The sequence below is a fragment of the Eutrigla gurnardus genome (assembly GCF_963514095.1).
Source record: "Eutrigla gurnardus genome assembly, chromosome: 21".
In the NCBI taxonomy this organism is placed as follows: Eukaryota; Metazoa; Chordata; class Actinopteri; order Perciformes; family Triglidae; genus Eutrigla; species Eutrigla gurnardus.
In genome coordinates, this window is record NC_139932.1 from 18561725 (window position 1) to 18576401 (window position 14677).

Below are 14677 nucleotides of genomic sequence, written 5' to 3' on the forward strand. Positions count from 1 at the left end.
GCATATTGGAAAAACACAAAAAAATGGAGGCTCTGAGGGGGCAATTAGAGGGACTTTACTGCCTCCAAATGACAGCAATCCGTCTGCAGGGCTGACAGGCTTATTGATCAGCACTGACTGTGTGATTAGGTCATCGGTGCTGTTTTCAGCACTTTCAGGCTTATGGGTTTTTATCCGTCTTCTATTCAGCCAGCAGCCCCCAAAATGAAGATAGAGCTCTGGCTGCTGCTATGAAGGAGATATAACAACGTCTTTCCAATCAATAGCAATGTGTGCCTGCATGAAACACGTTTTTAATGCTGCATTCACCTGGAATCAGACGGTTTTTGGTATTTCTGCAGTTTATAATCTTCAAAATAAAAGCACATAAGTTATTTTCTGCATTTTATTTTGTCATCCCCGTGAATTTCCTGTACAACCCTATAATAATGAAATAATCTTTCTTCACCTCCAAATGGTAAAACCTGTGTGTGTCTTGGGATCTAAGCGATGTGTGTTTCTGGTCTCAGTTTCCAAGGTCGTGAACCCGTTCAGGTTCCTGGAGATCTTTGAGACGTGGGGTCCACACATCGACGGGGAGCTCATAAAAGAGCAAGCCGTCACGGCCTTCCAGAAGGGACACTGGCAGAAAGAGAAGCCGGTGCTGCTGGGTAATGGACACAATTTAACTATCCATCAGTTAGTGGTCTTTTCAAAATAAAATCCTGCACAGTTTCCACCCCAGTTCATGCATGCAGCGTCTTTGCTGTGAGGTTTTCTGGTTTTCTGTCCGACAGGTACGACCTCGGAAGAGGGCGTGATCTTTGCGTACGGCGTCTTCAACAAGCCGGTGTCGGCGCTGGAGAGCACCGTGTACATCACGGCCATCTTTAAACAGCACGCCCTGCGGATCCTGCACAGGTACCTGCCCCTGTACCGGGACGCCGACCGCAGGGACATGCTGGCTCAGGTAAGCTGACGTAGAGTCCCAACACGTTCTCAGGCCCAACCCTTAAACTATGACGCCCCGGTCAAGCGGCAGTTTTGGACGATTCAGGGAAGGGGTGTCTGCTTCCGTGTCTTTTCAAAATAAAGTTCCGTGTTTAGAGAAAACGTACAGTTTCAGCTCCTGGTACATGCATACAGCGTCTTTTCAAAATAAAGCGTCCGATGCATGTAACTAGGCTTTGGAAAAGATTGTGTTACGTTTGTTATGCTTCCCGCGGACGTTAGTTTTATGTAATAAAACTCAGGTAAAAACGTTGGTTTCTATGACTTTCTTGGATGCGATACGAACTCTGGCCTCCCGAGTGAAAGTCCTGTATTTGTTTGACCCTATGAGGACATTCTCACTCTTTATACCAACGAGGGGACGTTTTCCTACGGCTGCAGACTCTTTATATTCCATTTTATCGGAGGGAAGGTACAGAGAGAGGTGGAAAGGCTTGCGATTTTCCTCTCTCTCCATGCAAAGTGCCTCGGGGAGCGACAGGGGGTCAGGAGGTCGACACCCCTGGACATGCTTAGTATTCAGTCACAGCTCACGCTGCAGGAGGGAGACTGTGACAACTGCAGGTTGGCCTTCCACTTCGCTCGCCTCCGGCAAAAGGCCACTTCTCCAGAGAACCGCAGGAAATATTCTTCATGTTATTAAAACTGAAGCCTAGTAACGTAGTATAGTTTGTCATGACACTGAACACTCACGGCTAATTATCAAAAGCTTCCTACAGACGTCTCTGATTCAAGCTGAGAGACAATCTGGAAGTTCAAAGAGAAATCTTCAGTTTGTTGAAACGAGACGCTTTTGATCAGACTGAGGCAAATTGCATGTAATTAATATTCTTCCATTGGCTGTAGCTTTGTCTCTCCGTCGTTTACAGCTGGCTCACATTACTGCAGCAACGTTTAACTGAAACCAGAAGAAACGTCTACGTCTGTGTGACAAACCTGCGCTTTTCTGAGAGCTTTTCAGTTCCATATTTTTTTTCTCCTCTATTTTTGTCACAGAATGAAAAGTGAACAATCAGACACAGTCTGCCACACACACACACACACACACACACACACACACACACACACACACACACACACACACACACACACACACACACACACACACACACACACACACACACACACACACACACACACACACATCAGCAAACGCCCATTTGGTGGGGGCGAAGGCGGGCGGTCATGCATGGATCGATGTCCCGCCCAGCCGGAGCTCGGCTCGTAATGAGGACCCAGCTGTCTTCTGTCTCTCTCTGCAGCCTCCAAAACCCTCATTCATTATCACTGCTGGGATTCCAGATCGGAGCGGTCAGGAAAAAACCTTCTGGATCCTCCATCCACACAGTCTGTTGTATAAAAGTTCAGCATGATCGTCATCATTCTGCACACTTCAGTCCTCAAACACAGCTCCTATCGTTCACCTACAGATGGAGCTACAACTCCAGTTTGTTGACACACCGGGTTTTTTATTCCACCTCCATAATTTACATGAGTGAAGCATGTGGATGAACTGGAGTCAGCAACTTTGAGAGGGCCTGGTCTGGCTTGGCCTGGTCTGGTCTGGTCTGTTGCATGGGACTATTATTACCTAGGGACCTCCAGTCATGTGTAATAATTGCAGAGGTCATCTGTGATCTTAACCCCGTGCAAATCTACCATAATTTGTAAAAAGTAACATTTCCAGCGTAAATGACCACATCTCTGTGATTTTTTGGAAGATGTTTTTTTTAATTTTCTGCCAATTTTGGAGGCTGCTTTTTGCAATTATAAATTAAAGTTTTGACGGGATTTCGGGAGGCTCGTTTTGCTAAAACGGCACGGAGAAAGGGAAACGCTCTTAGCTGCCATTGCTCTCGTTGCTCAGCATGTTTTGGGGATAATGTCAGGAAATTCATGTAAATTATAGACTTATGTTGTGTAAATGCGCTGCAGGAAACACAGATGGGAAGGTCATTCCCGGTAAAAGTAGTCCTGTGTGAATATTGTACAACAACTCAACTCAAAATAACAGATAATTTCTGGACTAATCCTATCACATGACCTCTGTGTTTGGTGAAACATGGGAGGTCATTTGTGGTTGAAATGTCTTTTTTCCTGTGATGACACAGAAGGAGAATAAAAAACACCAGCAGGTTTTTCTCTCAGGCTTTTTTTCCCCGTGCAAAGAGCAAGGTGGCGGCTCCCCGGGGGGTCAGAGGTCACTCTCCTGGAGATATTTAGTATTCAGTCACAGCTCACAGTGCAGGAAGGAGACTGTAGGCTTTATAAAGGGCACTTCTCCAGAGGATGGGGGGGCGACCCGTCTGTCACAGAGGAGGCTGATCAAAAACTAACATGCTCATCCTCTTTCCAGTTGAATGCACCACTCAGGAACATCCATGAGGAGCTTCACTGGAAATTCACTGACGAACACCTTCACTGTGGTTTAAAGCTGCAGATTGATTGATGGATGATTGGATTTTAATTTAGAAAATACAAAAGAAATAGATTATTTATTATCCGTTTGCATATATTGTTAAACATATATTGGGGGTGTGATCCAAGAAGAATTAAAAAGGCATTTTTCTCTGTTTTATCTCTACTTTAAGAACTGCGAATATATTAAGAAACTACAAAGGTTATATTCTCTCCGTCAGTAAATTGTCCATCAGCTTCCTCCAGTCAAACGTGTGTGTTCAGGTGTCGGATGCGAGTGTGTGTGGGCTGAAAAAGACACACTGGTTTCCAGGTAACAGGCTTCACCTCCGTTTGGTCGTCCTTTCAGCCGGGAGACAATAGTTGTTGTTCGCTGCTCTGCTGCCGCTCTTCTTCGTTGGTGTCATGCTTAATCAGTGTTATTCACTTCCCCGGGTTTTATTCTACAAAAGCCTCCTCCGGCTGCAGGAAGATACACAATACAGCATAAACCCTTCAACGACGCTCAACTTGAAACTGGTTTATTGTTAAAACTTTGTTGAACTAAAAGTTGTGAAAGGAACCGAAGTGGAAGGAAAAGAATCAACGGCTAACGACGTGTCCCGTAATGAGAATGTGTGTGTGGGACGAATTCGTGCAGCGAAAAAGGAAAAGTAACATCCCACGTGATCCCATTGTGTCAACCATGACATGCACAGATAAAAAAAGAAAAAGAAGAAGAAGCCGTGCATGTGAGGTCTTAATGAGCCGTCTGACACCAGCAGCTCCACTAACGGCGTTTTGATGTCATAATAAAACGCTCACGGTGGCAATTAACAGTTAACTGATGGTTAGTTTGGGACATTAATGCTAACGTAGACTAATTAACACAAAAATACAGCTGAGGCTCATGGGAACGTTGTTTTGTTTTGCAGGTTTTTTGGTAATTAGGGTGTTCGGTTGTTTCCTGTTTTATTTTGAAATCCCCTGCACACTTCCTGTCTTTGTTTAGCTCTTTATCCTGCTTCCTCAGTTTCTTGGTTTCCAGTTTTGAATAATCTTTTTTGTTAAAGCTTGATGTTTGTAAAGTTGGCATGACATACTGTGACGGTGCTGCACCTGGCGACCATGAACGTCTGTACCAGCTTATTCACATCCAATAGTTAGCTCAAGGTGGCGCTAGAGGAACAGTCACGTGGAGTCATACTGTTACTGAGGAACATGAACCTGCACAAAATGCATCATTGGCGGAGTTTCAATGGCTCTGGTCAAGCCTCCATGGTCACCGTGGTGACACTAGAGGAAAGGTCAGGATCCTTGGGGTTCATCCTTCGGGGACCATGAATGTACAAGATTTCATGTCATTCAAGCTGCTCTCACGGTCTCTCACTTCCTGTTTCCTCAGATCGTCACCGACTACGTCTTCCTGTGCCCGTCCAGGAGGTCGGCCCGGGCCGGCGTGGCGGCGGGCAGCCGGGTGTGGATGTACGTGTTCGACCACGTGGCGTCAGACGTCCGCGTGTGGTCGGGTCTGACCTTCTGCTACCAGCACGCCTGCCACGGCGCCGAGCTGCCCTTCCTGTTCGACTCGGCGGCAGTGGCCAACTTCACGCTGTCGCCGCCAGAGAAGCTGCTGTCCAATCGGATGCTGTGCTTCTGGGGCGCCTTCGCTCACAGCGGCGACCCGGCGTCGCGGCTCCAGCAGACGGGCTTCTGCCGGCAGCAGCGGCTGCCTGCCTGGCCACGCTACGCCGACACCAGCAGCTGGCTGGTCATGAACCTGACGGTGCGCTCGCACCCGCAGGTGGGGACCCGGGACCATGTATGTGACTTCTGGGACCACCTGGGTATCTATTAGTGGGGGGGTGTTGGGTTACTTTGCTGTGAAAACATGCTAAATCCAGTCTCTTACAGGAAGATTACAGTGTTCACAAAAATAGACAGTCATCTGTATTAAATACACGCTTTTAGGAAATCACAATTATTTCAAATAAAGCAGTCCATGTCCAAAACGCTGAAATGATCAGAACCCCGTCATCATCTATTGTTCACCAGAAGGAAACTATAACTGTCTGCTTGTCTCCCTTCAACACGAACAAAGGAAGCAGAAACGACCAGAGTGCTCTATTTGAGATAAATGTAGTTTAAAGTTAGAAAATATCCTACCCTGAGCAGAGAATGTACTCTCACCCCGAAGCTATATGACACAGGGGGAAAGGAAAATCGACGGTCCAGAAATAAAACTGTTTCAGCTTTCAGATCGATATCTTTTTGTGGACCCTGTCAGATCAACGTTGCTTCGGCCGTTGCTCCTTTCCTAACATCGGAACGTTAAAGCTTAAATAATGAGATATGAATCTTGACATCTACTAGAACTGGAGATCAAAATGAAGTTAACCAACATCCGTGTACATGAAAACTCCTGCAGCACTTCTCAAAAAGTACTCGTGAAATCAAACACAAGCTAATGTACTGTGATGTGTTTCATTGAAGGACTTTAATTAGCATTTCTGTGTTAACATCCAATGTTAAATAACTAAACGTTTTCTTTTTAATTATACTTGGGTCTGAATGTACTTTTTGTGGTGAATTTGTATCTGAGGGTATAAGATGTTTTTTTTTTTATAAGAATGTAAGTTTATGGGCTACTGTGATTTATTATCGTTTCTGCCCAGGTCATTGTTGTATTGATCAGGTATAGATGAGACCAACGTGTTTCTCAAATAAAACAAATCCTTAAAGCTGCACTGATCAATGTTTTTGTTTTTACAATGGAAACAGGAATTTAATGGCTATAAGGCCAGATTATTTGCCGGTGGAGCCCCAAAACCGAGCTAAAAGCAGAGTAAGTATTGGACTAAGCAACATTATGTCTTTCTCTCATCAACTTTATGAGGTTATAATATATCTGTGTTGCCTTTTCAGCTCAACTAGCAACTAAACACGGCAGCAAAAACGAGGATCTCCTCACTTTTAGACGCTAACCTCTGAACCACAGCGAAACAACATTTATACACGAGTGGATAAATGGATAAAACTGTTCTCTTTCATTCTCTCCAGGTATTCGTCCACATTTAGAAAGCAAGACTTTGTATTGATTCGTCAGTTGGACGCTTGGTTTAACACGGTTGGGCTCCAGGCAGCTTTCATCATATAAGGATATATAACGTACATTATTTAACGCAGCCTTTTACTAAAGCTGCGTTTGGAAGGTCGAGGGTTAATTGCTACAAAAACACTACAGTCGTCAAAAGGCTTGTTCATACCGTTACCTTCCAGCAATACAAAGAAAGAAAAGGGAAAACTGGAATGGTGTAACATTTAAATCGCCTGAGTGCAAATGTTCTCGGCCTTTCATAATCACAATTTAATATCTCACAATCTCTGCAGCCGTTGTAATTAATTCAGTACATTCAGACTTCTAATTATCTCCATGTCATTAAATAAAGACAATCGCTATATTGTGTAAAAGGAGGAATATTAATATTTGTTGTCTGCCCTTCTGGAGTACTCAAGCCTAAGAAGTGTTTTCCACTTAGCCCAAGGGTAACGTAAATAAAGACCTTTCAGGGCAGAAGAACATGAACGGCTCTTCATCATGAAGAAGAGGAGACAGACGTCTATTTTCATTTTGCTCCGGAGACTTCTGGGTTTTTCCTCCTGACTGACTGAGCTGCTTTGTTTCTCTTTTTCTGTCGATGGAAGTTTGCAGATTTGTTAAGTGCCGACTCCTCAGCTTGTGTTTTATTTATTAAAAAAAAGAAATAACATTGTTTCCTGTGAGAACGCAAATATAGAAAGCTTTTACAAACAGTTGATTTCTACAATCTGGAGCAAAAAAAACACCGTAGCACCGTGCATGGATGGCTAATGTAAGTCAGATGCAAATGTCTCTTAATAATAAGTATTTGCTATGAAATTTAGCGCCACCATGAGGTTGACATTGAAAGGTACCATTGGATAGATTGCCCTGACATTCATGTCCCCCTCAGGATGAATTGTTTCAGCTTTGTTTGTAACGCACCATCCTCAGGGTCAAATCTTTTAATCCCGCGTGTTAGCATCATCGTTGGTAGCATAGCATGCTAACATTAGCTCAAAGCAACGCTGTGCCTAAATACAGCCTCACAGAGCTGTTAGCATAGTCTTGTTTTTATTACATATAAACCACATAATTTTCTACTGAATGCAAATAAATACTTTCATTGCTGTGAAACGACTCAACGGAGGCTGCAAGGATAGTTTTTTTTCCTGCTATCCAGATTTTCCGAAGCTAAACAGTCATAAACCCACTGAAGAAGCCTCTCTCTCTCTGCACCGACATGAAGGCTCCACAGCGAACGTCTTTCTTTTGGCATCGGTTTGAAATGTGCCACATGGTGCACCACTTCACTGGCTGTTTACACACAAGCATTGATTGGTCAGAGTGCTAACACGTTGGGCGTGCGAGGCCACCTCATTATCTCGGCAGGCGTTTACTTCGCTGTCATCGGAGCCGAGTTGCTTAGATGCCAGAACAGCTAATCGATTGCATCCCAGCACGGAGCCCCGAGGCTGGACTCTCACAGGGTCCCCCCCTCGCCAAATCCTGCTGCTCATTACAGTGACAACTGGAGTGAGAGAAAAAAAGAGAGGCACAATCCCTTCTGTTGCTTAGATAATTTAGTAAAGGTTATGAAACCGAGGTCCGGCCGTCACTCTCGGCCTCTTGAATCACGGCTGCTGGCTTTAGCATGGACGTTCCAGAGATCCCATTATAGCCGCCGAGGCTACAATTAAAAATCAGATGACAGCTCAGTGTGTGCTCGGCATGCTGCTCAGTCCACAATACTGCAGGAGGGGGGTCAACATCACACTCTCCACCAACATCTCTCTTCTCTAAGTGGGCCAACGGAAAGGAAGAGTTTTGGGGGGAAAACACATTTATAAGTTGTCCAGTCAAAAGGAGATTTTTTTGGGAAAGGAATGGTGAATATCTACAGACAGCGTGTCTGTGCTGTCTGTACAAATAACCACAAGTGTTTTCCCTCAACTTGTTCTAACTCGAGTGTCACAAAGCAACCAGTGGCAAAAATCAACGAATTATTTATTTTCGGGAAATAAATCAGCAATTTAGAAAGATTTGTGGTGATATAATGAAATCATTTTTGAAAATTGCCTATCTCCTTCTCATCACGGGGCCGAGCAGCTAACATCTAAAACACATCAGTGCTGACGTCTTAATGTTCAAACCCACAAAACTAGAGAATGCAACGTGACAATTCAATTTTTTTAAAGAAACTCTGCAGACAGAAGAGAGTTTAAGGACACACGGTGCAGTTTTTGCTTTTATAATGAATCTCATCTCTGCCGGTCGTCTTTGCCGGCTTGGCTCTCGGCTACGTGACCGAAGCAACACAAAACGCTCCGTCTCCAACACGACGAAGGCTCAAGGGCAGCTAGGAGCGGCGGGCGAGACGAGATTAGGACTGTTGTTGTTTATTTCCAAGCTTACAAAATAGAGCAGGAAAAAAAGGCCGTCAGCAGAAACATCACATCATGTCCCCGGTTTCCTCCTCCTGCTTTGAATGTGGGATTCTTCTCTTCTGTTATTTTAATGCTGCGGGCGGATTATCATCGGAGGGCCACGTTCTACTTAAAAACATGCCTTTTATTGTGCTCCGAACAAAGCTGTGCTGTATAATCTTTCACAGAGCGGTTCTGCAGACTCAGCAAACACAGAAGGCAGCGAGCCAAAGAAACGACAACTTTTCACCGTTTGGTACGATGAACTGATCAGAAGGACACGTAGTTCAAAAGGTAAAGAAACACAAATGCTCCGATGCTAAGCTAAAATGCTTTAATGCCTCCTTTCTTATCTCCTTTAGCAAAGGATACCATCCGTACCAAAGGAAACTGCATATTATCATGCATATTTAACAATTATTCACACACAGTCATACACTAATGACTGCAAATGACTAAAAAAACTAAACTTAAATAAATAAAATTCAAAGTAAATATAGCAAACAGTCAAAAGACTAATAAACAACATTCACAATCAAGATAAAAACAGATTTTGCACATCCGAAAAAGGAGGAAAAATAGATCTTATAAAAAATGTTTTTGACTGGAAGCATACAGTATATTCTTTTTTTTACGTCAATTCCTTAGTAAGTAATATTTATAAGCGGGTTGTCCACATTTAAGATAAGATAATCCTTTAGCCCAAACAATTACAGTCTGCATTTCTTTACTAATCAATGTCAAAATGATGTTCTGACTCCCATGGGGGGAAACCCAGACCGTCTTCAGATCCTTATTATCCAAGCCATGACCCTCCATATGACCTGGAAAATCCCCCGTAGCCTCTTTAGGCATTCAGGTGGCAATTAAAAGTAGAAAAAAGGTCACTTAATCAGCTATTTTAACCCTCTATGATACAGAATCCATGTGCATATAAATTGCTGCTTTCAGAAGATCTGACTTTCTGCTGACTCGCATGTCTCGTCCCCGGGAGATTTACCATATAATGGGAAAGCAGCAACCTGAGAGGAAACGGTCCCAAGAGCTATCAGCATGAAAGTAGACTACAGCTCAATTTGCTCATAAATCACAAAAAGTGGAGTAATTCTGAGCGGAGGCTTGTGTGGGGAAGAATGTGAAGGTGGGAAGAGATAGCGGGGCATTCAGGCTCCGGCTTAACCGGGACAATAATACTTCCTTTACTGAGCTTATAGCATCAACAAAGCTCTGATGATATAGTTCCCTTTCGTACGGCAGCTTTAAAGCAGCTTTGACCCGATGTGGGAGCATGTTGCGTTTTTTTACTATCTGGATAGAAGGACATTAAAAATAAAACATGGGGTTTCTGACTCAGTCTTGTATAGTCACGCCAAGTATCACGGTTTTTACTGCTCCATGTTGAGTCATAAGTGGAGTCGAGTATCGATGAAACCTTTTAGCTGGATGTCTTGCCATTAGACCTTTGAAAGCTTTTCAAAACAGCTGCCTCGGTCAGACCTGCAGCTTTTCTAAGAGATGATGATGTTTTTTGTGGATCATTCAGTCAAGGGTAAAAGCGCGACTTTCAGGTTTCATATCGATTGTAAATGTTGCATTCGGCAATTCACCTGCTATTAAAACCGAAAAGGCTCCGAAAGCGTTACAATCCTTAACGTTAAAACAGAAATAAGTATGTTTATAGTGTGGTGTCTACAGCTGATATCAAACAAAAACACTTAATTGTATGTTGAGGCAACAGAACTACTCGGCTAGGTTCATGAAATCGTTGTGGTTTAGATTAAAATATGCCTTTGGGTTTCATCCATTCGTTTGACTCCCCCAACCTGTCCTCCCTCCTGGTGTGGACTTCGTTACCCACATTGTCTGAGCTTTGGAGCTCTGAATGTCTAATACTGGTGAAAGTGGGTTGCGTCTCATATGAACACTAAAGGGCGCCTTGTGCGAAGGTATCGAATGTTTCTGAGGAAGGTATTGAATGTTTTTGGCGATCTTGGGATGAGTCAGGAATAAAAAATAATTGTCAAATGGAAGACAAACTGAGAAGGGCCGCCTAAAACAGACATGTGGTTCTGATGGTACAACCCTGAGCATTTAGAGATTACTCATCCAGGCTCACAAACCTGCACACCTGAAGACCCCAATGGAAAATGTCTAAATACAGCACAACCACTGACCCAGAGACCGAATCCCTCCACAGGACAAGGTGCTCAGCGTGACCTCTTAACCCGGCCCTGGGAGGGGTCAGCACCCCTTCAACAACCGTCGTTAGCAGTCAATTAGACTACAGTGCCGGGGTTAACAGGACCTCCAGGTGATGGACACGGGAATCGATGCGGCCAACAGATTTCGGCTGAGTTGGGTAAATTTATCGGTGCGTCCGTGAGCCGAGGGCTGCCGCTGATCACCGAGACGGTTCAAGGTGCATCCGAGACCGCTCCTTAAGTTAACGGCGCCGCTCATCGGACACGGTGCCACCGGCCAGAGAGGGGGGGGGGGGGTTATGGACCCTGAAATAAAGTGAGTTTATGAGGCCATTTCCTCTTTATGTGGAATAATCGAGCCAGTAAGCTCTCGAAGCGGCACAGAGTTTTTAATACGTGATTTTGACAGCCACTGCTCCTCGAGGTTGAATGAAAATGACCCGCAAACGCCTCAATCTGTCAACAAGCATTAGCTTAGCACACTGCTTCTGCTGAGTCGTCCTCTCATCGTCTGGTGAACAACATTAGAGCCGGAACATGGATCATCGAGTGGCCTTCTCTTTTAAACCTCCCTATGAGATGGACACCACAATCCCACGATCCTCACACTTAAATAAATACATTATTATGCCTTAGGATATACTGACTGAACTCGCAGCATACTCTTACCTGAGGATTTGTTAAAGTGCAATTAAGTTATTATCAGTTCCAGTGAGTCATGAATGAGTGAGCCTACAGAGGAAATAACAGTGTAGATAATAAATGGGAAAGCGATGGTGTAGGAAAGGGTTAATGTTAAGTTTTGACCGAAGGAACGAGTCATCCATTATACAGCTCATCCACAGCCTCACCGGGCCACGATGAGCGAAGCATGAATAATGAGCGAACATATCAAACCAACAGATATCTGGAAGGTGAATGTCTCCGGGACGCTTGAAAACGATCAATAGGTAGCACAGTTTGTGGCCCAAAGCAGAATTTATAGTTTAATTATAAATAATCAGCTGGTCGTCGTTAGCAACAGGATTGTTTTGTAGCTTGGATTGAGTGACGGCCAGCCCCTCCCCCACCCACTCAGCGCTGCAGCGGCACATAATGGAGTGATTGATGTGTTCATACAAGCAGAGCGCCGGGTAGACAGACGTTGTCAATCGAGCTGAGGGGGGGTGTTTGCCTCTTAACTTTGTCTGATGTTGTAAATCTCAGTTAAAAAACGGTCTAATCCCTAAAAACACTCCTGTTGAAAGATCTACAGACGGCTGTTTTACCTCGGGCCGTTTCACCGTCCTGACCTCTGGAGCGCCGCCGCCGGCCGAGGAGATCCTGTCACCAGGAGGTGATGAGTGTTTACTGGATCTGGATCCGTCCGGCTTCTCGCTGTAAACAAAAGTAAATTCAAGGTCAACTTCCTTTCTGGTCTGTTGGACTCTAAATGGACCTGTCAATCAGCAGGTAAGCCCCGCCCCCTAAAGCATCCCCTGCTTCCTGGTCTGGTGGACTCTAAATGGACCATAATGTACTAAATGAACATCATGCTGGATTGAAGAAGACTTGAAACTAGAGATTGAGACCATAAACTCATGTTTACAATGTTTACTGAGATAATACATCAAGAGAGAAGTAGGACCATTTTCTCATAGACTTCTATACAACCAGAGAGGAGTCGCCCCCTGGTGGCCAGCAGAGAGAAGTAGGACCATTTTCTCATAGACTTCTATACAACCAGAGAGGAGTCGCCCCCTGGTGGCCAGCAGAGAGAAGTAGGACCATTTTCTCATAGACTTCTATACAACCAGAGAGGAGTCGCCCCCTGGTGGCCAGCAGAGAGAAGTAGGACCATTTTCTCATAGACTTCTATACAACCAGAGAGGAGTCGCCCCCTGGTGGCCAGCAGAGAGAATGCAGGTTTAAGGCACTTCAGTTTGGCTTCACTTTTCAGAAAAAAGCCATCCTAGGCAGCCATTGCTGTCCATTCACTTCAGAACTAACTTGAACTTACTTAAAATAGATCATCCTTCAGTCAACAGCATCTTTTGTTTGATCTGTGATGTGTTTGAGTACAGGTCAGACATCTGAGCTTCAATGAGATATGGATGCAAAGAAAGGATATTCATTCATATATATCTTTGCTTTTCACAGGTTCCAGAGTGCCGGCCGACTACAAAGTATTTCTGATGTTGAAGTTTCTCTCCAGCACACGGGGGAATGATTTGCCTCCCAGTGAAGTGAAGTGAAGTATTGATTAACAATCCCATCACCCTCCTGCAGATGTGTGATGATCCTTCAGGAGTCACGGGGTCAGTAAATATCTTACCAACGCTGCCTTCCAGCTGTTTACTCCCTGAAATCAGACTGCTGGGATGCTCGTGAGATTACTCAGTTGATGGAGAGACTTTTCTCCTAAAACGAGCCCACAAACTCTGCAGTGATTCCCCGTTTGGACCCCGAGCGTCTATCAAAACACATTACGTTCTCCCATGGCGCCGCCGAGTCTCAGCTCGTTGGGGTGCCCTCACCCCCGGGTGCATCACGCAGACCGACCGCCACTGTGTCTCCCCAGGGTGCCTCTGAGTTTATTCAGGACTCTCTGGCTGGTTGAGTGATGACAAAAACCTCAAGGGCTGTTGACTGACACACACACACACACAGACACACACACACTAGCCTGTTACCATCCCTCCGCCATCCCATAATCCTCCCCCTGAGCCACTGAACAAACATGACGGAGCTGACATGTCATCCTCTTCTTCCTCCATATTGTCATTGCTTTTATCTTCAAGGTCACACGTTGAATTATATTACCTAAACTTCAGGGTTGTAATTTATCTGAGCTATAAAAGAAAAAAATAAAAAGAAAAAGGAATTTACCAGCAAACCTTTTCTCCCGGATTCTATTCAGTTTTTCAACCCTTCCTTTGACCTCCACTCTCCGTCTCCGAGGAGAATATCAATCTCTAAGATTTCCTCCGCTGTGTTTCAGGTTTGTCCCTCTTTAAAAAAGGCAGTTCATCATCAGTGAATCATTACCTCATTAATTTCAACATATTATTGCAGAATGAGCGCTTTAAATAATTGCTTTGATCAATTATCTTTAATTACAGTGACGGAAAAATTAATTAGGAGAAATCCAAATTCTTTAGTGCGGCAGTAAAAATGTGATCTGCCTTTTGATTAGAAAAGCCTTGATGAAATACGTTTCACCAACTTACTGAATTATAATGGTACAGTCAGTAGCACTACTCTGTAGCCACGCCCCCAAACTGTGATGTCACAGCGTATCCTGTAGTGCATAGATTGGTTTCTCCAACCAATTAAAACAAAAAATTATTCTACAAATAATTAAATTGTATTTATATTTAGTGGAATAGATTACAAATCATACATTGGAGTAAAAAAAATTAAATCTTCTAACTGACTGGATGGACACATCCAGAAAAAGGGGCCTCTTCCCTGCAGTTCCTTAAATGGCCACTTGGGGCAGCCTCTGAAAGCGAGTCCTCGTGTTAAAACTGCTTTTTTATCGATGAAATAAACATAAATTGCTGCCTTGAGTGACCATTAAACAGAAGCAACAAGACCACGGT

General features: G+C 44.2%; 1 protein-coding gene across 1 annotated transcript in view; it reads left to right on the plus strand.

Moving 5' to 3' along the window:
- LOC311032543 (cAMP-regulated D2 protein) overlaps positions 1-6232 on the plus strand; it is an 11086-nt gene extending 4854 nt beyond the window's left edge. Inside the window, exons 6-9 of the mRNA XM_084039420.1 lie at positions 510-650; positions 777-949; positions 4793-5660; positions 5738-6232. Coding sequence (XP_083895546.1) covers positions 510-650; positions 777-949; positions 4793-5245 — 767 coding nt within the window. The 3' untranslated portion in view covers positions 5246-5660; positions 5738-6232. The remainder of the gene's footprint in view (positions 1-509; positions 651-776; positions 950-4792; positions 5661-5737) is intronic.
- Positions 6233-14677: the final 8445 nt, after the last annotated feature.